Source organism: Nyctereutes procyonoides, unplaced genomic scaffold (genome assembly GCF_905146905.1).
Source record: "Nyctereutes procyonoides isolate TBG_1078 unplaced genomic scaffold, NYPRO_anot_genome, whole genome shotgun sequence".
NCBI lineage: Eukaryota > Metazoa > Chordata > Mammalia > Carnivora > Canidae > Nyctereutes > Nyctereutes procyonoides.
The window spans coordinates 47840546-47865718 of record NW_026575146.1 but is presented as its reverse complement, the minus strand read 5'-3'; the positions used below and the strand labels follow the sequence as shown (position 1 = coordinate 47865718).

Below are 25173 nucleotides of genomic sequence, written 5' to 3'. Positions count from 1 at the left end.
TCTTTTTTTGGAACTCTGGATTAATGTCCTTTAGCATTTCTTACTCTGCCTTTATTCTTCTATATCTTTTTTTCTTTCCTCTCTTACATGCTGGGTAATTTACCTTCTGAATTACTGACATCTTCTTAAACTGTGCTACTGTACTATTAAATCTTTTTTTTTTTAAGATTTTGTTTATTTATTTGAGAGAATGAGCAGAGATGAGGGACAGAGGGGGAGAGAGAGAGAGAGAGAATCAGACTCCCTGCTGAGCAGGGAGCCCATTAAGGGGCTCTATCATGGGACCTGGATAGACGTCTTGACCTGAGCTGAAGGCAGATGCTTAACCAACTGAGCCACCCGGGTATCCCTGCTATTACATCTTTAGGTTAAATTTTACTGATTATAGTTTTCATTTTTGGAATTCTTCTGTTATAAATTAAAATCTCTTTGTTGTTCTTCAGAGTTCATGGATATCTTTAAACTTTTATTTCTTCAAACAGGGTAAGTGTGGTTAAATTTTTTCTCACCAGATAATTCTCTATTCAGATAGTTCAATTAAGTGACGACTTTTGTGGGGTTTTTTCCTCTTATCTTTTGTTTTGGCTGACTCTTATTCATAGTAGCTTTTGTTTTTATATAGTTAATGAGTTTTGATTGTGAGCTGTTCATTTGTCTTGGAAAATTATTTGAGAAAATTCTCTGGAGTCTAGGTTAAATGGACTTTCATTCAAGGAAGAATTTTTTTTTCTTCTCTCTGTCTTGGGCATGTTGGTGGACCACTTTGCTAAAGTCAGTACCTGAGATATTTTGGAATGCCAAAGAGATGTTGGGCTGTGTACCACTTGAGGACTCTATTGTGGTAATAGTCAGAGGGATACTACCCCCTTCTTCCAGTTTTTCTCTTTCTTTCCATTCCTCTGTGAGTAGGTTTTTAGAGAGAGGAGGGTTTAACTTCTGGATTACTCTTCTCTTGAGTGGTATCTTTTGAGATTCTAAATTTGTGAGAAGAACCCCTGCTGGACTCCTTACCTTTTCTTCTGTTCCCTGTGCTCTGTGAGGTTGTGGAAAGGAATTGCTGGGTACAAAAAATGATCTTGGGATAAAATTTTTCTGGTCTGTTACTTCAGATTGATTTTTGACTTGATAAATCCTTACTCTTTTGCCTCCTTAGTGTTTCTTAGTAAGTTTTTTGTTGCTGTTTTATCTTATGTCCAATGTTTTTGGTTGCTTTTAGTGGAAGAATAGGTCTTGGTACATACTCATTCATATTACCAGGATTTAGAAATTGAGTTAAACGTTTGAGTTTAAGTTCAAGATTTTATCTTTATTAAAATTCATCTTTCTAGATTGATTCATTTTCCTTTTTTTGTTGTTGTTGTTGTGTTTGAGTCATCTTTTGAAGCCTTGGGTGAAAGGTTATCATTTTCTAGGTAAAACTGTTTAATATCAGTGGTCCTTATAACTTTCTGTGTCTCATGGACACCTTAGTCAGTTTGGTGTGAAGCTTAGGGATCTCTAATCAAAATATTGGTTTTTAGTACATAGACTACCTAGAATTACAAAGAAAGTAAATAGAACACAGTTTCAAAATATTTTAAGAATCTCAAATTTGTGTTAGTAGCAATGTATCTGTTTTTCTTTATTTATGGGTTAAAATAACAAGAATTAACAATAGATCAAAAACCTACGATTAGTTTGAAGGCATAAATGAAACTTCAGTTGTCTTCAGTTATGTTAGGGAACATAAATGATACACAATTTGTATAAGTAACAAAGTTTGTTGCTTACATTTATAGTAGAAGGAGATACTGAATGTCAGCTGTAGTTCATGAAAATAAAATTGTAACTTGTTTCCCATTCATGTGCATGAAATCTGTGAATTCCACTTGTGGACACATGATTAACTGTGTGATACAGTCCATACTTTCATTTTCTCTCAAGAAGTAAAGGCAGAGGCCCTTGTGTGGTTCAGTCAGTCAAACATCTGACTTTTGATTTTTGTCTCAGGTCTTGATCTCAGGGTCACATGCTTACTTTCTCAATAAAAAAATTTAGGGCACCTGAGTGGCTCAGCCTTTGGCTCAGATTGTGATCCTGGGGTTCTGGGATAGAGTCCCACATCAGTCCCTGTGGGGACCCTGCCTCTCTCTCTGCCTATGTCGCTGCCTCTCTCTCATGAGTAAATAAATAAAATCTTAAAAAAAAATTTTTAAAAACCCCAAAAATTTATTTGGAAAAAAGTAAAGGCGTTCTTTAAGTATGTTGCTCAATTATTGATATATTACATCTATAATAGTTCTGCAATTTATTAGTTATCTGTTGAGTAAAAGTGGAAAAAATTTAGAAGAAATTTCAAGAAGAAATTTCGTTAACATAGAATGCCTGTTTTACGAAATATACTAGCTTCTAATGATCAATGCTTTTCTTTCTAGTTGTGCATTAATTTATGTGCTTAAAATTTTTTCACAATCCACATTCACTTGGGGATCCCTGGGTGGCGCAGCGGTTTGGCGCCTGCCTTTGGCCCAGGGCGCGATCCTGGGGACCCGGGATCGAGTCCCACGTCAGGCTCCCAGTGCATGGAGCCTGCTTCTCCCTCTGCCTGTGTCTCCCTCTCTCTCTCTCTCACTGTGTGCCTATCATAAATAAATTTAAAAAAAATCCACATTCACTTGACCAATTAATAAAATATTAACTTATTTTTTTTTCTTTCTAAGGAAATACGGGCATTTGTCCATTTCAGTCTTCTAAGACTTCTGTAGTTGTCAGTCATTTCTAGGAAAGTGTTAGTGCTGATCAAGTAATATCACCAGCTTAGGTGTCTGGGATGTGGTAAGACTGTATCAAGTGTTTCCTTAAGTAAAAGTCTTACCAGTTAGTTTAAAGTTCTCTTACCATGTCCTGCTTTTACAAGGTGAATGTAATCTTTGACAAAGAAGATGGATTAAGAAAACAGGAAAAGAAATACTCTATTTTCAATCATTTTTTAATCATTATATACTCCAAAGGAAGCTGTTTGTTTTTGCTTCCTTAATAATGGTTATTTCTGCATTGACTATAACTAAAGACTCCCTTTAAAGCAGTGAACTTATGCCCTCACCCAAAAATATACCAGGCATTTAATCTTAACTGACATTGCTATAGATTCATAAAAGTTTTATATTTGTTTTTGGTAATGTCTTTCCTGTTGTGTTTCCTTAAAATTTGAGATTGTTGCAGAGACTGCTTTTTTTTTTTTAAGCTACTTTTGATTTTTTAATTCTTGACTGAAATTCTCAAGAATTACCAGAGGCGCCTGGGCAGCTCATTTGGTTAAAAGTCACATTCAATTTCAACTCATGTCATGATCTCAGGGTCTTCCACCTCATTCTCTCTCTCTCTCTCTCTCTCTCTCTCTCAAGTATTTTTAAAAAATCAGAGGAATTACTAAAATAGTAAATATCCACTGTGTAAATTTCAGATGTTATATAGAAATGTTTTTAGAAAGCTGAATTCTTTAGTATTTTACTTTCTAAAGGTAACATACTTAACTATTTGAAGTCTGTTCTCTTTCTGTGCACAAATAGTATAGTTATTATTATGTAAAATAAAATGTTAATATTGGGAAAAAGTGGGGTGCTACTGTATGTATTGAAGTTAATTCAAAAAATTCAATAATAAATTTTTAATATTTTTCCAGAAGTTAAAATTTACCAATTTTGGAAGAGACTCATCTGTTACATAGTTCTCTTTTTTGGTTCTCCATTCATTCTCTCCTGTCTTTTTTTCTGTATTAGCCTCTATTTATTATCCTTTTCCTCTATGACCTAATTTTCTTCTTGTATTATTTTCTTCATTCTTAGCAGTGAAGGTTTTCAGATCTTTTCCTTTTTGTCAGTTGGAGAGACCAGCTCCTAGAATATACACATGTTGTTAGTTACCCTTGTCAAATGTGGTCATTTTGACAAATGTGGTCATTTATCAAAACCCTTCATTTGACACATCAGGCTCTCTGATAGGATCATAGTTATTCATTTTCTTTCAGTGATCTCCTTTATTCACTCAGTCAGATATTTATCACAAGCCAAATCTATATTGGACACTGTGCTAAGTTTTGGAGAGCACAGCAGTGATAAAAATAGATGTAGTTTTTGCCTATTAATGGATCTTATAATTTTAAAATAGGATAAACATAAAATTAAGATTTATCCATTTAAATATTTAAAAATTCACTTTAAGAAGAAGTAATTTTAAGGAACACAGGGGGGGCCTTGGGTGGCTCAGTCAGCTGAGTCTACCTTGGGCTCAGGTCATGGTTCCAGGGTCCTGGGATCTAGCCTCCTGTCCTATTGGGTTTCCTGCTCAGTGGGGAGTCTACTTCTTCTCCCTCTGCCAAATAAATAACATCTTAAAAAAAAAAAAAGGAATACAGGAAGAGTAGCTGAAAGAAGTAGCCATTGCCATCAATGCTGACATTGCATTCCTTGGCAGGATATCCTTCTCTTCCTTGAGGATTGCGATTCATGCCATTTTAGAGAAAGTGGCTGGAAAGTTGCTCTCTGAAACTTTATAGAACTTACTTTCTGATGTGATGGAGAAAGCTGTTCATGGGACAGTATCTCACTGGGTGTGTTCTGTTGTGAAACTGACTGAAGGGGTTTTTTAGGGAAAGGATGGCTTTTGGATGCTGTTGGTAGCTATGCACAGCAGGAGCCTGGTTTTGGAGAAAGTCCCACCACTGTCAGATATTGCTGAGTGAGCATACTGACACACCAGGAAGCAACACCTGTCCTTCCTGCAGTCTCTCTCCAGGATTTCCTATCTCCTTCAGTGCTAATTTGCAATGGAAAAAGATTTAAAAGGCTCAGATCCACTTTCACAGGGCAGGCACATGGGTGAAGTTGGAGCAGATGGAGTAAACAAATTGCTAAAGGGCCCAGATGCTGTGAAGGAAATGAAAATAATGAGTATCTCAGTATTGTTTTGGTGATGATGTCAGAGAATAGTTCTTTGACTTGAAGTAACATTAAGTATGTGTGTTAAGACTAACACAGTTGAAGAGTAGAAGGAAGAGCCTTCAAAGCAGTGGTAAACTGTGAGGGCCCCAGCCAGGGACAGAAGTGGGTTAATTTGGCAGTTGCAGAAGGCTAGGTTGGTTCTAATGTAGTGAGTGAAGGGAAGTGGAATGATGCATAGTGTTGATAAAGCAAAACTTTGAAAGTTGTATTAAACAATTTGGATTTTCTTCTAAGTGCAATGGGAAGTAGAGAAGAGATACAGTAGACTTATATCCAAAACCAAATATTCACTTCTCCCCCTTTCTTCCCATTAAGAAACAAACTAGATAGATCACGGTTTCTTGGCATCCAGGAAGCCTTTGTTGAAAGTAAGGCCAAAGGTAAGACTTCTTAGGAGTACAGGACTTGGATTTGGAGAGTCGGGAATACCATGACACGGATCATTTTGGTTGAGAAAGTCTTACAGTTGAAATGGAAATGAAGATAGAGAAATGCTTAACAGTGAGACAGATAATTGAATGCTAGATTGTCCTTAATGGCTGCTTCTTGGGACCATCCATACCTGATTGACCCAGCAAACAAACTTGAGTAAAATCTTGTTGTCTGTGTTTGAATAAAGATCATTTGGGGGACAAAAATTAACAATGCTTTGAGTCAGTTCTATACTTAAGTTCTAAGCTTAGTGAATGTTTCATAGAACTTAATTTCTTAGATATATATGTCCCTGATTTTACACAAATGGAGTTTGGGGTCACAAACATTTATTTGAGGAACCATCATAATTCTCTTCTCCATTATATCAGGAATGTACATACATGTTGACCACAAATTACATTATGTTGAAGATATTTTGCTCAAGGTATTTTAAAACTTAATACTAATTGCACATTATTCTCAATTTAACTTTTCTGCAGGACTGCTGTACATTATTGAAACACAGAAAGTTCTTGATCTCAGAATTAATCTGAAGGCTTCCTATGTTATTATCCCACAAGATGGAATTTTTAGTCCTACATCAAATCTGCTTCTTTTAGATCTTGGTCATCTAAAGGTACATACTAATGTTTGTTGTGTAGTTTGACACTTAAAGATGTTTCTTAAGGTTAAAAATGTATTTTGTTTTTCAAACAGTTTGATTTGCAGTATTTACTGTTAGCTTTGCAGTAGATTGTAGGATTTGAGAATTCTTTCTTTTTTAGTAAATAATGTGCAGTTTCATTTAACTGAGTAGTTTTTGTACATTTCTAATAACAAAATGATCATTTTGAACTATGCAGGTTAGGGTAAACCTAAGAATTATATTATTTGAGAGTAATGCTTGAGATTAATTCCTTTTCAGTGTAAATTTACTACTTGACTAATTAAAATCAAATGGGAGAAAGTTCTGGAAATAATTCTTCATCCTTCTGAAATTTTTTGTATATATCACTATAGATAGTGACATTTTATTTTTTGTTTTTTTTGATAGTGACATTTTAATACTTCTATTAAATCTTAATTTGAGATGGTCATCTTGCATTTATCAGAGTCATTTCCCTTTCCATCCAAATGTGTACATTTTTCTTCCTCAGTTTTGAGTAGAGAAATTTTTTTGGGTTACTAGATCTGCACTGTTCTATATGGGTACCCACTGGCTACATGTAGTTGTTTACATTGACTAAAATGAAATAACATAAAAATTAGTTCTTTAGTCACATTAGCCACATTCAGGAATTTAATGGTTATAAGTGTCTTGGGTTGCTGTTTCAGCTCAGGTAGAGAACATTGCCATCCTACTAGAAAGTTCTGTGGCATAGCACTGCTCTAGATCATTAAATGTAGATTAAATAGTTAGAACAATTTAAAGACCCAAGAGGTACGGGTAATATTGGAAAGCTTTTCTGGCGACCTGAGAAATACGGGCCTTTCCTTGATATTGACATTGTCCTTTATGTTTTTACTTTCAGTTGGTAATTACATAGACACTTGCTGGATTTATATTTATAATAAAATTTATACATTTAGTTATTCATATTTGACTTTAGATGTGGAATTGTTTCAAGGGCAGTGTGGTGTAATAGCAGGAGCATAAGGTCAGGGGATCCCTGGGTGGCGCAGTGGTTTGGTGCCTGCCTTTGGCCCAGGGCGCGATCCTGGAGACCCAGGATCGAATCCCACGTCGGCCTCCCGGTGCATGGAGCCTGCTTCTCCCTCTGCCTGTGTCTCTGCCTCTCTCTCTCTCTGTGTGTGACTATCATAAATTAAAAAAAAAAAAAGGAGCATAAGGTCAGGAATAATATCTAGTATTGTTTCCTTAGGCAATTTGCTTGACTTTTTACCTAAAATTGATTACCCTTCAGAGGTAATAAGTTTGACCGTCTGCTGTGCATGAGCTATATAAAATAGAGGTGCAAATGTGAAGGCACATACACACATATATGTATAGATGTGAATGAATAAGATCTTTATATACTCTGGTGGAGTGATCTCTAGGATGTTTAAGTGAAAAAAATTAGCATGTGTAGTACACCAAGAAGGAGATGGTACAAATATAACTTGCTTGAGGTCGTATAAATGGCAGAGTTGGGAGTACAGTTCAGCTATCCTAATATTTAATTCTGGATTCTTCTTATAAAAATATCTAAATATCTATCATCATGACATAGAAACATAGGCTATATTTGTCTCTTAATTTTGTTTTTAATAAAAAGGCTTCTTATCAAATATAAAAAAGTTTTTAATAACAAATTTATTTTTTATTGGTGTTCAATTTGCCATCATACAGAATAACACCCAGTGCTCATCCCTTCAAGTGCCCCCCCCTCAGTGCCCGTCACCCATTCACCCCCACTCCACGCCCTCCCCCCCTTCTACCACCCCTAGTTTGTTTCCCAGAGTTAGGAGTCTTCATGTTCTGTCTCCCTTTCTGATATTTCCTACCCGTTTCTTCTCCCTTCTCTTCTATTCCCTTTCACTATTATTTATATTCCCCAAATGAATGAGACCATATAATGTTTGTCCTTCTCCGATCGACTTATTTCACTCAGCTTAATACCCTCCAGTTCCATCCACGTTGAAGCAAATGGTGGGTAATTGTCGTTTCTAATGGCTGAGTAATATTCCATTGTATACATAGACCACATCTCCTTTATCCATTTATCTTTCAATGGACACCGAGGCTCCTTCCTAGTTTGGCTATTGTGGACATTGCTGCTATAAAATTGGGGTGCAGGTGTCCCGGAGTTTCATTGCATCTGTATCTTTGGGGTAAATCCCCAGTAGTGCAATTGCTGGGTTATAGGGCAGGTATATTTTTAACCCTATAAAAAAGTTTTAAATGTATTGTTCTCCATAGCTGGCCTGGTTTCCCTTTTTTAATATACATCATTGAGAAATACAACTTAATATGTAAAAATTCACTTTGTACCTGGTCTTATCGTTATACATGTCATGGGTGAAGACATTTCTATTAGCTTTATTTGTCTTGTGAGACTTTCATTAAATTTTTGTTACAGTCTTAAAGATGAAGTATTTTCTTTTGAAGTGTTTTGCATCATCTAAACTTTTAAAAATAACTTTAAGGTGACAAGTAAAAGTCGTTTGGAATTGCCAGATATGAAACAAGGAGGAGCCAGGCTTGAAGAGATCATGCATAGAGCTTATGATTCCTTTGACGTTCAGCTTACAAGCATACAGCTGCTTTACAGCACAGTTGGTAAGCATATAATGCATTATGTATTGATTCATTTTGCTGAAATGATTAGCTAGGTCTTAAGATAGTTTCTCTGAAGACCTTCATCCAAAACATATTAAAGCTTTTATGTTTTTGGGGTGCCTGGGTAACTCAGTTAAGCATCTGCCTTCAGCTCAGTTCATGATCCCACGATCCTGGAATGGAGCCCCGTGTTGGGCTCCCTGCTCAGTAGGGAGTCTGCTTCTCCCTTTGCCCCTTCCTCTATGCCTCACGCCTATTCATGCTCTCTTTCTCTTTCTTTTGCTCTCTCTCTCTCAAATAAAATCTTTAAGAAAAATAAAACTTTAATATTTTTGAATCAGAAGTAATAAATACTGTCTAGGAGCAATAATAGCTCAGGTATTTGATTTTAGTGCTCAAGAGACAGTTTCAATATCAATTTTTGATGTTACAGGTAATGAGTAGGGGCATTACTAGCACCTAGTGAGTGGAGGTCAGATATGCTACTAAACATCATACAGTGTAGAGGAAAGCCACCTCACAACACTTATTTAGCCCAAATGTCAATAGTGCTGAGGTTGAAAAATCCTTTGGACAAGGTTGGAAAACATTGGCACATATTTAAAATATTTTATACAGGATAATCACATTAGGCTGCTCAAAACTAGATCTGTCCAGCTTAGGGCCTCTGACCCCCCCCAGGCCATAAAGAGCCACATTGAGACTGAGGAGGATCATTAGGAGGATAGAGGGAGGGAATCATAGGTGTACCTATACTCCATTCACTTTTGATGGAATCTCTGATACAGATCTGGTTTTTAGATGAAGTCAGCAGAGCCAGAAATTCACTTGTCAAAGCAACTTAAACTAGATAGTGAGAGATCTGAGACTAATTGAGCCTTCTTTGTACTGTGTCATACTGTTTCTGAATCCCTGGAGTGTTAGGAAACATTTAGATAATTCAAGAGAGTTGGATTGGTGGATATTTTAGAGATTTGTATATATGGTAGAATTTTAATTATCAGAGCTAATAAAAAGAAACATTGAGAACCCTAAGTAATGGTTATTAAGTGTTAACTTATATAGTACTGGAACATTTTTATTTTCTTTGTATTTGCTTTCCAATAATAAATTTTATTTCTGTTTTATAAGATTCTAGTTGGTGTAGAAGCAGCCCAGAAGTGTAGTGGGTGGCAAATACAAATTATTTATATGAAACCTGTAAGTCTTTTTGCAAGGAATAAATAACAGTATTGTGGTATGTTTGGTACATTTTGGTCATTAATTTTTGAAATCCAGGAGGTATATTTAAGATATTGAGATACATTGTGAAAAAAATTTAGAGTATTCCATTATTGTTTGAAAAGTACTGGAATTCTTTGGAATTGTTTATGATTAATGTTAAGTGTTCTTAAATAATTAAATATTTTATAGGACAGTGTATTTTTTGACATTGGGGTTATTTTAGGCAGTTGTCATAAACTTTCTTAATACTGAAACACATACTTCTAAATATTTTTTGTCTATAAATTGAGAAGGAAATATTTCATTATCTTGACACTGTTTGAATTTTAAAAATTGTAATAGAGTTGATTTTACTACCTTTCTCTACATCTAATCTTTCATTTATTTGGTTTTCTTTTTGACTGATGACTTTTTCTTATTTGAAATATTAGGCTCAAATGAGGTAATATATATGAAGATGGATTGTATCACACAAATTTCATGTTAGCAGACCTGGATGTAAATTTCAGCTTGTATCACACAATAGCCTTTTGGCCATAAGCAAATGAAAAATTCCTGAGTCTCAGTTTTCTAAAATAAAATGAGTAAACGTAATTATGAGAACAAATGAAAATTTAAACATTGCCTAGAACAGTGCTTCTTACCAATCTTGAGTAACTGGTAGCTTTTTTTTTTTTTTTTTTAACACAGAAGAACTGTGCTTTTCTCTACCTTTTTCATTATTGTCTTAAAGCCATGTTTTTTGGGTACAGTATCTGCTAGGTATAGTGACTGTAAAGGGATGCATAGTAAATTTGATTAAACTGTGTTATTGGTTTTTTAAGAAGCTATTTCCAGTTGAAACAGTTCTTGAAACAGCAGAAGGAAAATCATAAATGGAATTTACCTGCTGATTGTGTATACTTGGGAAGGTGGCATTAAGATTATCCAGATGGAGGAAGAATTTTCCATGCCATGAAGTATATGACCACAAAGTATTAACAGTGATTTTAGTTTTAATGTATTTTTCAAAATTAAATGTGTGTTAAATAAACATGTACTTACTCTTTTCCATAATAGGTGATAATTGGAGAGAAGCGCGAAAATTGAATGTATCTACACAGCATATTTTGGTACCTATGCACTTTAATGTGGAACTCTCTAAGGCCATGGTTTTCATGGATATAAGGATGCCCAAGTAGGTATTTTCTGTTTCATACGATTATAAATTTTTTAAGGAAATACCAAATTTCATTGATTATTTTTTTGTAGTAAAATATATGTAACATAATCTTTACCATTTTTAGATTATAATTGAATGGCATTAAGTACATTCACATTGTTGTGTGTGATGACCATCACCATCTATTTCCGTAATGTTGAGGAACTGCCCTATTGTTTTCCATAGCATCTGTATCATTATATTCCCATCAGCAGTGTGTTAAGGGTTCCAATTTCTCCATCTCTTCAGCAACACTTGTTTTCTTATTTTTAAAAATAGTCCTCCCCAATATGTATGAAGTAGTGTCTGATTATAGTTTTCAGTTGCATTTCCCGAATGATTACTGATTAGGTAATTTTCAGGTACTTAACTGACAGTTAATATATTTCTTTGGAAAAATACCTGGTCAAGTCCTTTGCCCGTCTTTAATTAAAATTTTTGTTAAGTTGCAGGAGATTTTTTATTTTTCAATATATTCTGCATGTTGACTCCTTATCAGATAAATGATTTGCAAATATTTGATCTTTTTGTGGATTGCCTTATTTATCACCCTTTTAATAGTGCCCTTTGATGCACAAAAGTTTTAAATATTAAGTCCAGTTTATCTGTTGCCTATGTTTTGGTATTCAAGAGATTATTGTCAAATTCAATGTCATGAAATTTCTGTATCATTGTTACAAAGAATTTTATACTTTCAGCTTTCATGTTTAAGTCTTTGATACATTTGGAGTTAATTTTTGGATATGTATAAGATATGGACTCAGTTTTGTTCTTTTGTACGTGGATATCTGGTTTGCCCAGCATCATTTATTGAAAAGACTGTCTTTTCTCCATTGAATAGTCTTGTATTGTTTGAAAATCATTTGGCCATATACATGAAGGTTTATTTCTGGGTTTTCTGTTTTATTTCCTTGGTCTCTATTTTCTGTGTCTATACCAGAGCCACACAGTTTGGATGACTATACCTTTGTAATAAGTTTTGAAATCAGGAGTGTGAGTCATCCAACTTTGTCTTTTAGACTGTTTTGATTGTTTGGCGTCGAGATTCCATATGAATTATAGGGTGGCTTTTCTATTTTAATATACTATTTTGATTTTGATATGAATTGCATTGAACCTGTAAATGCTTTGAGTAGTGTGACCTCTTAATATTAAGTCTTCCAGTCCATGAACATAAGATGTCTTTGCATTTCTTTGTGTCTTCTGTAATTTCTTTCAGCAGCATTTTGGTAGTTAGCAATATATTTCTTTACTTCCTTGGCTAAGTTTATTCTCTTTGATGCTATTGTAAATGGAATTGTTGTCTTAATATCCTTTTTGGATTGTTTGCTGTTACTGTATAGAAACCGATTCTTCTGGAGTTGATTTTAGTACTCTCTAACTTTGCTGATGAATTCATTTATTTCTAACTTTGTGTGTGGAATTGTTAGGGTTGTTTTTCTTTTTAAGATTTTATTTATTCATGAGAGACACACAGAGAGAGGCAGAGACATAGGCAGAGGGAGAAGCAGGCTCCCTGTGGGGAGCCCGATGTGGAACTCGAACCCAGGATCATGCCCTGAGCCAAAGGCAGATGCTCAACCACTGAGCCACCCAGGTGTCCCGAATTGTTAGGGTTTTCTGCATGTAAGATCACTTCATCTATGAACAAAGATAGTTTTACATCTTTCTTTTCACTTTGGATGCCTTTAATTTTGTCTTGCCTAATAATTTTCACTAGAATTTCCAGTGCTATGTTGAGTAGAAGTGATTTAGGTGGTCATCCTTTATCCTGAACTTAGAGGAAAAGCTTTTGGTTTTTCATCTTTGAGTGTGTTAGCTGTGGGATTTTTCATATATGACCTTTATTATGTTGATAGAGTTTTCTTCTGTTCGTAATTTGTTGAATGTATCTATCATGGAAGTGTGTTGAATTTTTTTTCAAATATTTTTTTTCATCAGTTGAAAGGATTGTGTATTTTTTTCCTTCACTCTATTAACGTTGTGTATTACAATGATCTGTGTTTATATGTTGAACCATTCTTACGTTCTAGGAATAAATTCTGGGTCATAGCATATAATCCTTTGAATGTACTGTTGAGTGTTTTTTGCTAGAATTTTGTTGAGGATTTTTGCAACATGATCCTAAGGGATATTGGTCTGCAGTGTTTTTGTTCGACTTTGGTTCAGAGTAATTGTGGCCTGAAAATGAGCTAGTTAGTGTCCCTTTCTCTAACATTGTTTGGAAGAATTTGAGAATAATTTATATGCTTTTTAAAATGTTTGCTAGAATTCACTAGTGAAATCCTTTAATCATGGGCATTTCATTATTGGGAGATTTTTGATTACTGATTCAATCTCCATACTAGTTATAGGTCTATCCAGGCTTCCTGTTTCTTCCCAATTTAGAGTTTTTAATAGATTTATTTAGTTTTCTAGAAATTTGTCCACTTTATCTTGGTTTTGTAGTATGTTGGTATAAAATTGTTCATAGTGCTGTCTTCCAATTTTTGTTATTTCGATAGAATTGGTAGTAATGCCCCTGCTTTCATTTCTGATTTTAGTTAAGTCATTTCTCTTTTTTTTCTCAGTCTGCCTAAAATTTCAACTCTGTTGATCTTTTTGAAGACCTCCTTCTCAGTTTTGCTGTTTTTTTCTCTATTATTTCTCATTTGTCTATTTTGTTTCTCTTTGATTTTTATTTCCTTACTTGCTTTTAGTTTAGCTTGCTCTCTTTCTAGTTTCTTAAGGTTAAAATTAGTTTGAGATCTTTAGCACAAGTGTTTACAGCCATAAATTTCCCTCAGTACAGTTTTGCTGTATTCCATAAATTTTGATGTTCTGCGTTTTCATTTTCAGTTGTCTCAAGATATTTTTTCCTTTTCCTTGTGATTTCTTTGACTTACCGTTTAATACATGTGTTGTTTAATTTCCATATATTTTTGAATTTTACATTTTTTCTTCTGTTGATTCCTAGTTTCATTCCATTGTGATGGAAAAAATTCTTTTAGTAATTTTAGACTTCTAAAAAATTTGACACTTGTTTTGTGGTCTTATATGTGGTTTTTCTTGGGGATTGTTCTGTGTGTACTTAAGAAAAAAATGTATTCTACTGTTCTATATATTTTTTCGGTCCATTTTGTCAATAGCGTTGTTCTAGTCCTCCCTTTTTGGTTTTCTCTCTGGTTGAGTCTGTTGACTGTAGATCAGTTTCTTCCCTCAATTCTGTCAGTGTTTGATTCATGTATTTTTGATTGGATGTTTGTGCATATATGTTTTGTTACATTTTCTTAGTGAAATGACCTTTTTATTATTATATAATGTCCTTTGTCTCTAGTAACAGATTCTGACTTTACGAACTCGTTTGACTGCTTTTATTAAAGCTGTTCCTGATTTCTTGTATTTATTATATGCATGGGATATTTTTTTGCCACTCTTTAATTTTTCAAACTATATTTGTGCCCTTAAATCTAAACTGAGTCTTTGACAGACAACCTATAGTTGGATCTCATTTTTTTAATCCATTCTGTCAATTTATATCTTGGATCGGGAAGCATAAACCATTTATGTTTAAAGTAATCATTGATATTGAAGGACTTCTATCATTTTGTTATTTATTTCCATATGTTTTATAAGCTTTTTTTTAATAAATTAATTTTTATTGATGTTCAATTTACCAACATACAGAATAACACCCAGTGCTCATCCCGTCAAGTGTCCCCCTCAGTGCCCGTCACCCATTCACCCCCACCCCCCGCCCATAAGCTTTTTTCTTATTTCCTCTTTTACTGCCTTCATTTGCACTTAGTTGACTTTTTTGTTGTGACATGGTTTGATTTTCTTCTGTTTTCCATGTGTGCATATTCTATGATTATTTTATTGTATATTATGGAGATTCCATATAGTATTGTAAAGTTATAACAGTTTGTTTAAAATTGGTACTAACTTCAATTGTATACAAAAATTCTTACTTTTTTCCATCTTTTTAAAAATTTTATTTAAATTCAGTTAACATATAATGTATTATTGGTTTCAGAGGTAGAGTTCAGTGATTCATCAGTCTTATGTAATACCCAGGGCTCATTACGTGACATGCCCTCCTTCATGTCCATCACCCAGTTACCCTATCCCACCATCTGTTCCCCTCCAGCAACCCTAAGTTTGTTTCCTGTGATTAGGAGTCTCTTATGGTTTGCCTCTGCCCCTGATTTCATCTTACTTTATTTTTTCTTCTCTTTCTCTGTGATCCTTTGTTTTGTTTAAAAATCTCTTTCTTGGGATCCCTGGGTGGCGCAGCGGTTTGGCGCCTGCCTTTGGCCCGGGGCGCAATCCTGGAGGCCCGGGATCGAGTCCCACGTCGGGCTCCCGGTGCATGGAGCCTGCTTCTCCCTCTGCCTGTGTCTCTGCCTCTCTCTCTCTCTCTCTCTCTCTCTCTCTCTCTCTCTCTCTCTCTCTGTGACTATCATAAAAAAAAAAATTTAAAAATCTCTTTCTTTACTGCTTCCCCCCTTCATTTTATTACTGATGTCACATATTATATCCTTATATATTGTATACCCATTTAACATAGATTTATAGTTTTATGCATTTGTCTTCTAAATCCCATAGAAAATAAAAAGTAGAGTTGTAATAGAAAACTATAATAAGTAATACTTGATTTTACATTTATCATATAAATACCTTTATGTTTACTGAGATCTTTATAATTTGTTACCTGAACCTTTTTTTTTTTTTAAGGATTTATTTATTCATGAGAGACAGAGAGAGGCAGAAACATAGGCAGAGGAAGAAGAGGCTCCCTGTAGGAGCCTGATGTGGGACTCTATCCCAGGACCCTGGGATCATGACCTGAGCTCAGTGCAGATGCTCAACTACTGACATCCATGCATCCCTATTAGCTGAAACTTTGAGCTCAAGCTCATAAGTAGAGAAATCTGTTGAACTTGACTCAGCTGTTTAGCTGATTTGATCCTAAATAATTTGACTTTAGCTAACTCTTTCACTTCTTTCCTCTAGTACTTTTTCTCTCCCTTGCAAACATTGAAATCTCAGTCAGACATCTATATTGTAATTTAACCAAAGACTCATCCAACACTTGCCAAACAGCCCCAGGGGATCATTATAAGAGAATGCTCATAAAGTAGTGCTCAAGGCTTTGTTGTCTGAAGTATAGGGAGAAGGATAGAGGTAAGTAGTAAATAGCCTGTCTTTCCCCATATGCTGTGGATGTGGCTGCTATTACTTAACTGCTCTTGTCACATGAAAGAGAGACTTCACCCTTCTGTGTTGCTTTTTAAAGTATAGTGACTCTGTCCACTAGCAGACATTGTGTAGTATAGGAAGTCTTGTTCTCCTAAACTCCCCTTCTGTTAGGAAATCAAACTGCACTCTGAGAGTCTTAAGGCCAGAGGGATGTCAGGAATTTGGCTTGAGAAAGAGAGAAGGAAAGAAAACCATTCTACCCACTCTGCTGTGCTTTTTTTAATTTTAATTTTTTTTTAATAATCCAGCACTAGGTGTTAAATCCATACTTCGATGGTCAGTTAAAACAAATGAGAGAAGAACATAGAATGAGGAAAAGGCAATCTCTTCAAAAAAGGATGCTGAGAAAACTGGATAGATTCAACCACTTTCTTACAACATACACAAAAATAAGTTGAAAATGAATTAAAGATCTACATATGAGATCTAAAACCATAAAAATCCAAAAACATAGTGATCTCTTGGACATCAGCCTTAGCAACATTTCTCTAGATTTGTCTGTTACATTTTTTTAAGAAAATATCTTTGCTTTATTTTATTGCCTTTGCACCTTTGTCAAAGATTAGTAGACTGTATTTATGGAAGTCTCCTGGGCTCTCTATTCTGACCATTGATCTGTCTATTCTATAGCCAATACCAGTATCTTGCTTACTGTAGCCATAGGAAGCCTTGAAGTTGAGGGGTGTCAATCCTTCATCCTTGTTCTTCAGTATTGTATTGGCTATTCTGGATCTTTTACCTCTCCATATAAACTTTAGATAATCATTTTGTCAATATTCATTAAGTAGTGGACTGGGATTTTGACTTTAATTGCATTGAATCTATGGATCAGTTGGAAAGAACTAACATCTTGATAATATTGAGTTTTAATATCCATAAATAAATATGGAATATCTCTTCATTTATTCTTTTTTTATTTCATTCATAGAGTTTTGTAGTTTCCTTCGTAAAGATCTTACATATATTTTTACATTTATACCCAACTATTACATTTTGTGGGTGCTAATGGAAGTGGCATTATATTTAATTTTTAAATTCTACTCATCTATTGTTTGTATATAGGAAAACAATTGACTGTTGCATATCAACTTTGTATTATGCAATCTTGGTATAAGGACTTATTAGTTCTAGGAGTCTTTTTTTTTTCTTTTTAGATATTCTGTGTAGATGACCGTGTCATTTGTGAATAGAATCTTTATACCTCCCATTCAGTTTATTCCCTTTTCTTGTCCTAATTCATTGGCAGGGACTTCCAGTATAGTGTTGAAAAGGAGTGATCAGAGACCTCTTTACTTTGTATCTAATCTCAGTGGAAAAACAGACTTTCTTACCATTAAATATGTGGCTGTAGGTTTTCTGATGATATTCTTTATCAAGTTGAGGCAGCTCTCCTTTATTCTAGTTCACTGAGAGTTTTTATCATGAATAGGTGTTTGATTTTGTCATGTATCAATTTATATGATCATGTAATTTTTCTTTTAACCATAATTTAGATATATAATGTCATGGAGAAGTTACTTAAACTGGCTAATAAGCATTAGCTTCCTGATAGGAACCATGTACATAAGGGAACTTCTGAGAAACAGAGAACAGAAATTGATTGTCTATCTTACAGGTTGTGAGAATGTATGATAAATGTATGTCAATGCTTTCCTTAATGTGTGTCATTAATAAATAATAGTAACAATCATCCATCATTGGCAAATAGTAAAGGGATAATAAACATAACAACATTAAAAATTTTTGGAAAAAAATGAGGTTAGTTCACCTAATGAGACTGGTCAGTAAGGGCAAAAAGAAATTTGATTGGAGAGTGTGGAATAATATGTCTTATGGACTGTGTGGATAATTTTTAGAGCTTAAAATTGCATTTTATTATTTTTGGATATATTAAGGGGGAACAGTTGTGTTTTTAATTAGTGCACTTAAATCAGAATGAAGTTTACTTTATTGATTTCTGCTTTTTTGAAACAGATTCAAGATTTTTGGAAAGTTACCACTGATTTCTTTACGAATCTCAGATAAAAAACTGCAAGGAATTTTGGAATTGATTGAAAGCATTCCGAAACCCACACCTACACCTGAAGCATATGCCCCTGCCAAACCATTTCAGGTAATGTTTTTTACAAAATTGATAAAAGTACAAATTTAAGGAACTCAACAAATAGTATTTGTAAGAGTCAAAAATTTTGGATAAAATAATTTTATTCGTTTTCAAGAGACCTTTAAAAATTACATTTTACGGGTACCTGGGTGGCTCAATTGGTTAAGCATCCAACTCAATCTCAGCTCAGGTCTCTTTTTTTTTTTTATGATTTATTTATTTATCAGAGAGAGAGAGAGAGAGAGAGAGAGGGGCAGAGACACAGAAGGAGGGAGAAGCAGGCTCCATGCCGGAAGCCTGATGGTGGGACTCGATCCCAGGACTCCAGGATCGTGCCCTGGGCCAAAGGCAGGCGCTAAACCTCAGCTCAGGTCTTTTTTTAAAATTAATTAATTAATTAATTAATTAATTTTTAAAAAATTAATTTTTTATTGGTGTTCAATTTACCAACATACAGAATAACACCCAGTGCTCATCCCGTCAAGTGTCCCCCTCAGTGCCCGTCACCCATTCACCCCCACCCCCCGCCCTCCTCCCCTTCCACCACCCCTAGTTCATTTCCCAGAGTTAGGAGTCTTTATGTTCTGTCTCCCTTTCTGATATTTCCCACACATTTCTTCTCCCTTCCCTTCTATTCCCTTTCACTATTATTTATATTCCCCAAATGAATGAGACCATATAATGTTTGTCCTTCTCCGATTGACTTACTTCACTCAGCATTATACCCTCCAGTTCCATCCACGTTGAAGCAAATGGTGGGTATTTGTCGTTTCTAATGGGCTGAGTAATATTCCATTGTATACATAAACCACATCTTCTTTATCCATTCATCTTTCGATGGACACCGAGGCTCCTTCCACAGTTTGGCTATTGTGGACATTGCTGCTATAAACATCGGGGTGCAGGTGTCCTGGCATTTCATTGCATCTGTATCTTTGGGGTAAATTCCAACAGTGCAATTGCTGGGTGGTAGGGCAGGTCTATTTTTAACTCTTTGAGGAACCTCCACACAGTTTTCCAGAGTGGCTGCACCAGTTCACATTCCCACCAACAGTGTAAGAGGGTTCCCTTTTCTCCGCATCCTCTCCAACATTAGTTGTTTCTTGCCTTGTTAATTTTCCCCATTCTCACTGGTGTGAGGTGGTATCTCATTGTAGTTTTGATTTGTATTTCCCTGATGGCAAGTGATGCAGAGCATTTTCTCATGTGCATGTTGGCCATGTCTATGTCTTCCTCTGTGAGATTTCTCTTCATGTCTTTTGCCCATTTCATGATTGGATTGTTTGTTTCTTTGGTGTTGAGTTTAATAAGTTCTTTATAGATTTTGGAAACTACCCTTTATCTGATACGTCATTTGCAAGTATCTTCTCCCATTCTGTAGGTTGTCTTTTAGTTTGGTTGACTGTATCCTTTGCTGTACAAAAGCTTCTTATCTTGATGAAGTCCCAATAGTTCATTTTTGCTTTTGTTTCTTTTGCCTTCGTGGATGTGTCTTGCAAGAAGTTACTGTGGCCGAGTTCAAAAATGGTGTTGCCTGTGTTCTCCTCTAGGATTTTGATGGAATCTTGTCTCACATTTAGATCTTTCATCCATTTTGAGTTTATCTTTGTGTATGGTGCAAGAGAGGGGTCTAGTTTCATTCTTCTGCATGTGGATGACCAATTTTCCCAGCACCATTTATTGAAGAGACTGTCTTTCTTCCAGTGGATCGTCTTTCCTCCTTTGTCGAATATTAGTTGACCATAAAGTTCAGGGTCCATTTCTGGGTTCTCTATTCTGTTCCATTGGTCTATGTGTCTGTTTTTGTGCCAGTACCACACTGTGTTGATGACCACAGCTTTGTAGTACAGCCTGAAATCTGGCATTGTGATGCCCCCAGATATGGTTTTCTTTTTTAAAATTCCCCTGGCTATTCGGGGTCTTTTCTGATTCCACACAAATCTTAAATTAATTTGTTCTAACTCTCTGAAGAAAGTCCATGGTATTTTGATAGGGATTGCATTAAACATGTAAATTGCCCTGGGTAACATTGACATATTCACAATATTAATTCTGCCAATCCATGAGCATGGAATATTTTTCCATCTCTTTGTGTCTTCCTCAATTTCTTTCAGAAGTGTTCTATAGTTTTGAGGGTATAGATCCTTTACCTCTTTGGTTAGGTTTATTCCTAGGTATCTTATGCTTTTGGGTGCAATTGTAAATGGGATTGACTCCTTAATTTCTCTTTCTTGAGTCTCCTTGTTAAGTGTATAGAAATGCCATTTATTTCTGGGCACTGATTTTGTATCCTGCCATGCTACCAAATTGCTGTATGAGTTCTAGCAATCTTGGGGTGGAGGCTTTTGGGCTTTGTATGTAGAGTATCATGTCATCGGCGAAGAGGGAGAGTTTGACTTCTTCTTTGCCAATTTGAATGCCTTTAATGTCTTTTTGTTGTCGGATTACTGAGGCTAGGACTTCCAGTACTATGTTGAATAGCAGTGGTGAGAGTGGACATCCCTGTCTTGTTCCTGATCTTAGGGGAAAGGCTCCCAGTGCTTCCCCATTGAGAATGATATTTGCTGTGGGCTTTTCGTATATGGCTTTTAAGATGTCGAGGAAAGTTCCCTCTATCCCTACACTCTGAAGAGTTTTGATCAGCAATGGATGCTGTATTTTGTCAAATGCTTTCTCTGCATCTAATGAGAGGATCATATGGTTCTTGGTTTTTCTCTTGCTGATATGATGAATCACATTGATTGTTTTACGAGTGTTGAACCAGCCTTGTGTCCTGGGGATAAATCCTACTTGGTCATGGTGAATAATTTTCTTAATGTGTTGTTGGATCCTATTGGCTAGTATCTTGTTGAGAATTTTTGCATCCATGTTCATCAGGGATATTGGTCTGTAATTCTCCTTTTTGGTGGGGTCTTTGTCTGGGTTTGGAATTAAGGTGATGCTGGCCTCATAGAACGAATTTGGAAGTACTCCATCTCTTTCTATCTTTCCAAACAGCTTTAGTAGACTAGGTATGATTTCTTCTTTAAACGTTTGATAGAATTCCCCTGGGAAGCCATCTGGCCCTGGACTCTTGTGTCTTGGGAGGTTTTTGATGACTGCTTCAATTTCCTTCCTGGTTATTGGCCTGTTCAGGTTTTCTATTTCTTCCTGTTCCAGTTTTGGTAGTTTGTGGCTTTCCAGGAATGCGTCCATTTCTTCTAGATTGCCTAATTTATTGGCGTATAGCTCATAATATGTTTTTAAAATCGTTTGTATTTCCTTGGTGTTGGTAGTGATCTCTCCTTTCTCATTCATGATTTTATTAATTTGAGTCTTCTCTCTTTTCTTTTTAATAAGGTTGGCTAATGGTTTATCTATCTTATTAATTCTTTCAAAGAACCAACTCCTGGTTCTGTTGATCTGTTCCACAATTCTTCTGGTCTCGATTTCGTTGAGTTCTGCTCAAAGTTTAATTAACTCTCTTCTTCTGCTGGATATAGGGTCCATCTGCTGTTTTTTCTCTAGCTCCTTTATGTGTAAAGTTAGCTTTTGTATTTGAGTTCTTTCCAGTTTTTGAATGGATGCTTGTATTGCGATGTATTTCCCCCTCAGGACTGCTTTTGCTGCATCCCAAAGATTTTGAACGGTTGTATCTTCATTCTCATTAGTTTCCATGAATCTTTTTAATTCTTCCTTAATTTCTTGGTTGACCCTTTCATCTTTTAGCAGGATAGTCCTTAACCTCCACATGTTTGAGGTCCTTCCAAACTTCTTGTTGTGATTTAGTTCTAATTTCAAGGCATTATGGTCTGAGAATATGCAGGGGACGATCCCAATCTTTTGGTATGGGTTCAGACCCGATTTGTGACCCAGTATGTGGTCTATTCTGGAGAAAGTTCCATGTGCACTTGAGAAGAATGTGTATTCAGTTGAGTTTGGATGTATAGTTCTGTAGATATCTGTGAAATCCATCCAGTCCAGTGTATCATTTAAAGCTCTCGTTTCTTTGGAGATGTTGTGCTTAGAAGACCTATCGAGGGTAGAAAGAGCTAGATTGAAGTCACCAAGTATAAGTGTATTATTATCTAAGTATTTCTTCACTTTGGTTATTAATTGGTTTAAATATTTGGCAGCTCCCACATTCGGGGCATATATATTGAGGATTGTTAAGTCCTCTTGTTGGATAGATCCTTTAAGTATGAGATAGTGTCCCTCTTTATCTCTCACTACAGTCTTCGGGGTAAATTTTAGTTTATCTGATATAAAGATGGCTACCCCTGCTTTCTTTTGAGGACCATTTGAATGGTAAATGGTTCTCCAACCTTTCATTTTCAGGCTGTAGGTGCCCTTAGGTCTAAAATGAGTCTCCTGTAGACAGCAAATAGATGGGTCCTGCTTTTTTATCCAGTCTGAAACCCTGTGCCTTTTGATGGGGTCATTAAGCCCTTTCACGTTCAGTTACTATTGACAGATATGAGTTTAGTGTCATCATGATATCTATTCAGTCCTTGTTTTTGTGGATTGTTCCACTGAACTTCTTCTTAAAGGGGAATTTTAAGAGTCCCCCTTAAAATTTTTTGCAGAGCTGGTTTGGAGGTCACATATTCTTTCAGTTCCTGCCTGTCTTCGAAGCTCTTTATCTCTCCTTCCATTTTGAATGAGAGCCTTGCTGGATAAAGTATTCTTGGTTGCATGTTCTTCTCATTTAGGACCCTGAATATATCCTGCCAGCCCTTTCTGGCCTGCCAGGTCTCTGTGGAGAGGTCTGCTGTTACCCTAATACTCCTCCCCATAAAAGTCAGGGATTTCTTGTCTCTTGCTGCTTTAAGGATCTTCTCTTTATCTTTGGAATTTGCAAGCTTCACTATTAAATGTCGAGGTGTTGAACCGTTTTTATTAATTTTAGGGAGGGATCTCTCTATTTCCTGGATCTGAATGCCTGTTTCCCTTCCCAGATTAGGAAAGTTTTCAGCTAGGATTTGTTCAAATACATATTCTGGCCCTCTGGCCATTTCGGTGCCCTCGGGAACCCCAATGAAACGTAGGTTTTTCTTCCTCAGGCTGTCGTTTATTTCCCTTAATCTGTCTTCATGGTCTTTTAATTGTCTGTCTCTTTTTTCCTCATTTTCTACAGAATCAGAAGATACCGCCCCCCGTGTTTTTTGTTTTTGTTTTTTTTTTTCTTTTTGATTTCTGATTGATTCCCCCATCCCCTTTTTTCACCTTTCTTTCTCTGTCTCTTTTTCTTCTCTTTTTCTTTTTTTCTTCTTTTTCTCTTTTCTTTCCTTCTTTCTCTCTTTCTCTCCTTTTCCCAATACAACTTGTTTTTGGCCACTCTGCACTGGGCAAAATGACTAGAAGGAAAACCTCACCTCAAAAGAAAGAATCAGAAACAGCCCTGTCTCCCACAGAGTTACAAAATCTGGATTGCAATTCAATGTCAGAAAGCCAATTCAGAAGCACTATTATACAGCTACTGGTGGCTCTAGAAAAAAGCATTAAGGACTCACGAGACTTCATGACTGCAGAATTTAGATCCAATCAGGCAGAAATTAAAAATCAATTGAATGAGATGCAATCCAAACTAGAAGTCCTAACGATGAGGGTAAACGAGGTGGAAGAACGAGTGACTGGCATAGAAGACAAGTTGATGGCAAAGAGGGAAAATGAGGAAAAAAGAGACAAAGAAAAAGAAAAAAGAAAAGAAAAAGGAAAAAAGAAAAAGAGAAAGAAAAAGAAAGAAAGGTGGAAAAAAAGGTGGGGAAAGCAATCAGAAATCAAAAAGAAAAAACAAAAACAAAAAACACGGGGTTGTGAGTTCAAGCCCCACAGTGGGCTCCATGCTAAATATGGAACTTACTTAAAAAATTGGGGTGCCTGGTTGTCTCAGCTGGTTGTGTCTGACTCTTTTTTTTTTTTTAGCTCAGGTCACGATCTCAGGGTTGTGAGATTGAGTTCTTCCTTGGGTTCTGCAGTGGGCATGGAGCTTGCTTAAGGTTCTGTCTCTCCTCTCACCCCATCCCCCTATGTTTCTCTCTTTCTCCAAAAAAATTTGTTTTTACATTTTAAAAGGAAATGATGAAAGAGTGAAAGGTGCAAAGAGTAAAGAAAATTACATGATGAATCTACCTTTCTTTACTTCTGCTTGCAGTGACCCTCCTTAATGTAACACTGTTAACTACCACTTCTGTAGTTTTCCGGAAGTGTTTATAATATATACTATGGCATGCTTGTGTGTGTGTGTGTGTGTGTGTGTGTGTGTATTCTTAAAGTTTACATAAATTGGATCATTATACTTCCTGTTCTGAATCTGTATTTTTTCACCATTATCATATCTTATATATACCTTAGAGATATTTTCATATTAACACATACAGATCTACTTTTTTTTTGTATAGCAAATAATATTGAATTGTGCAAATGTACCTACCATCATTTGCCTCACATAACAGAGTTCCTTTTGATGAACATTCCTATTATTACGAATGCTCACAGTTCTACCCTACTGCTTTTGGCTTCCTCTCTATATATTTGGGTGTATTTTTATCCACTGGATAAATTTATACAAGTAGAATTGCTCACTGAATTTTATATTTTCATGAACTTTGTCAAATTTTCTTTTTTCTTTTTTAAAGATTTTATTTATTTTTTCATAGACTCACAGAGAGAGAGGCAGAGACACACAGGCAGAGCGAGAAGCAGGCTCCATGCAGGGCGCCCGATGTGGGACTCGATCCCAGGTCTCCAG

At 35.7% G+C, this 25173-nt stretch overlaps 1 protein-coding gene across 4 annotated transcripts in view; it reads left to right on the top strand.

Annotated features, from left to right (window-relative positions):
• The window catches only part of VPS13A (vacuolar protein sorting 13 homolog A), a 241199-nt gene that overhangs the window by 67930 nt on the left and 148096 nt on the right, over positions 1-25173 (top strand). For all 4 annotated transcript variants that reach the window (XR_008662454.1, XM_055309662.1, XM_055309663.1 and 1 more), the window contains exons 20-23: positions 5894-6030; positions 8541-8673; positions 10957-11074; positions 18314-18452. Coding sequence is in view for 3 of the 4 variants with exons in the window: in XM_055309662.1 (XP_055165637.1) it covers positions 5894-6030; positions 8541-8673; positions 10957-11074; positions 18314-18452 (527 nt within the window). In the remaining variant the exon portion in view is untranslated. The remainder of the gene's footprint in view (positions 1-5893; positions 6031-8540; positions 8674-10956; positions 11075-18313; positions 18453-25173) is intronic.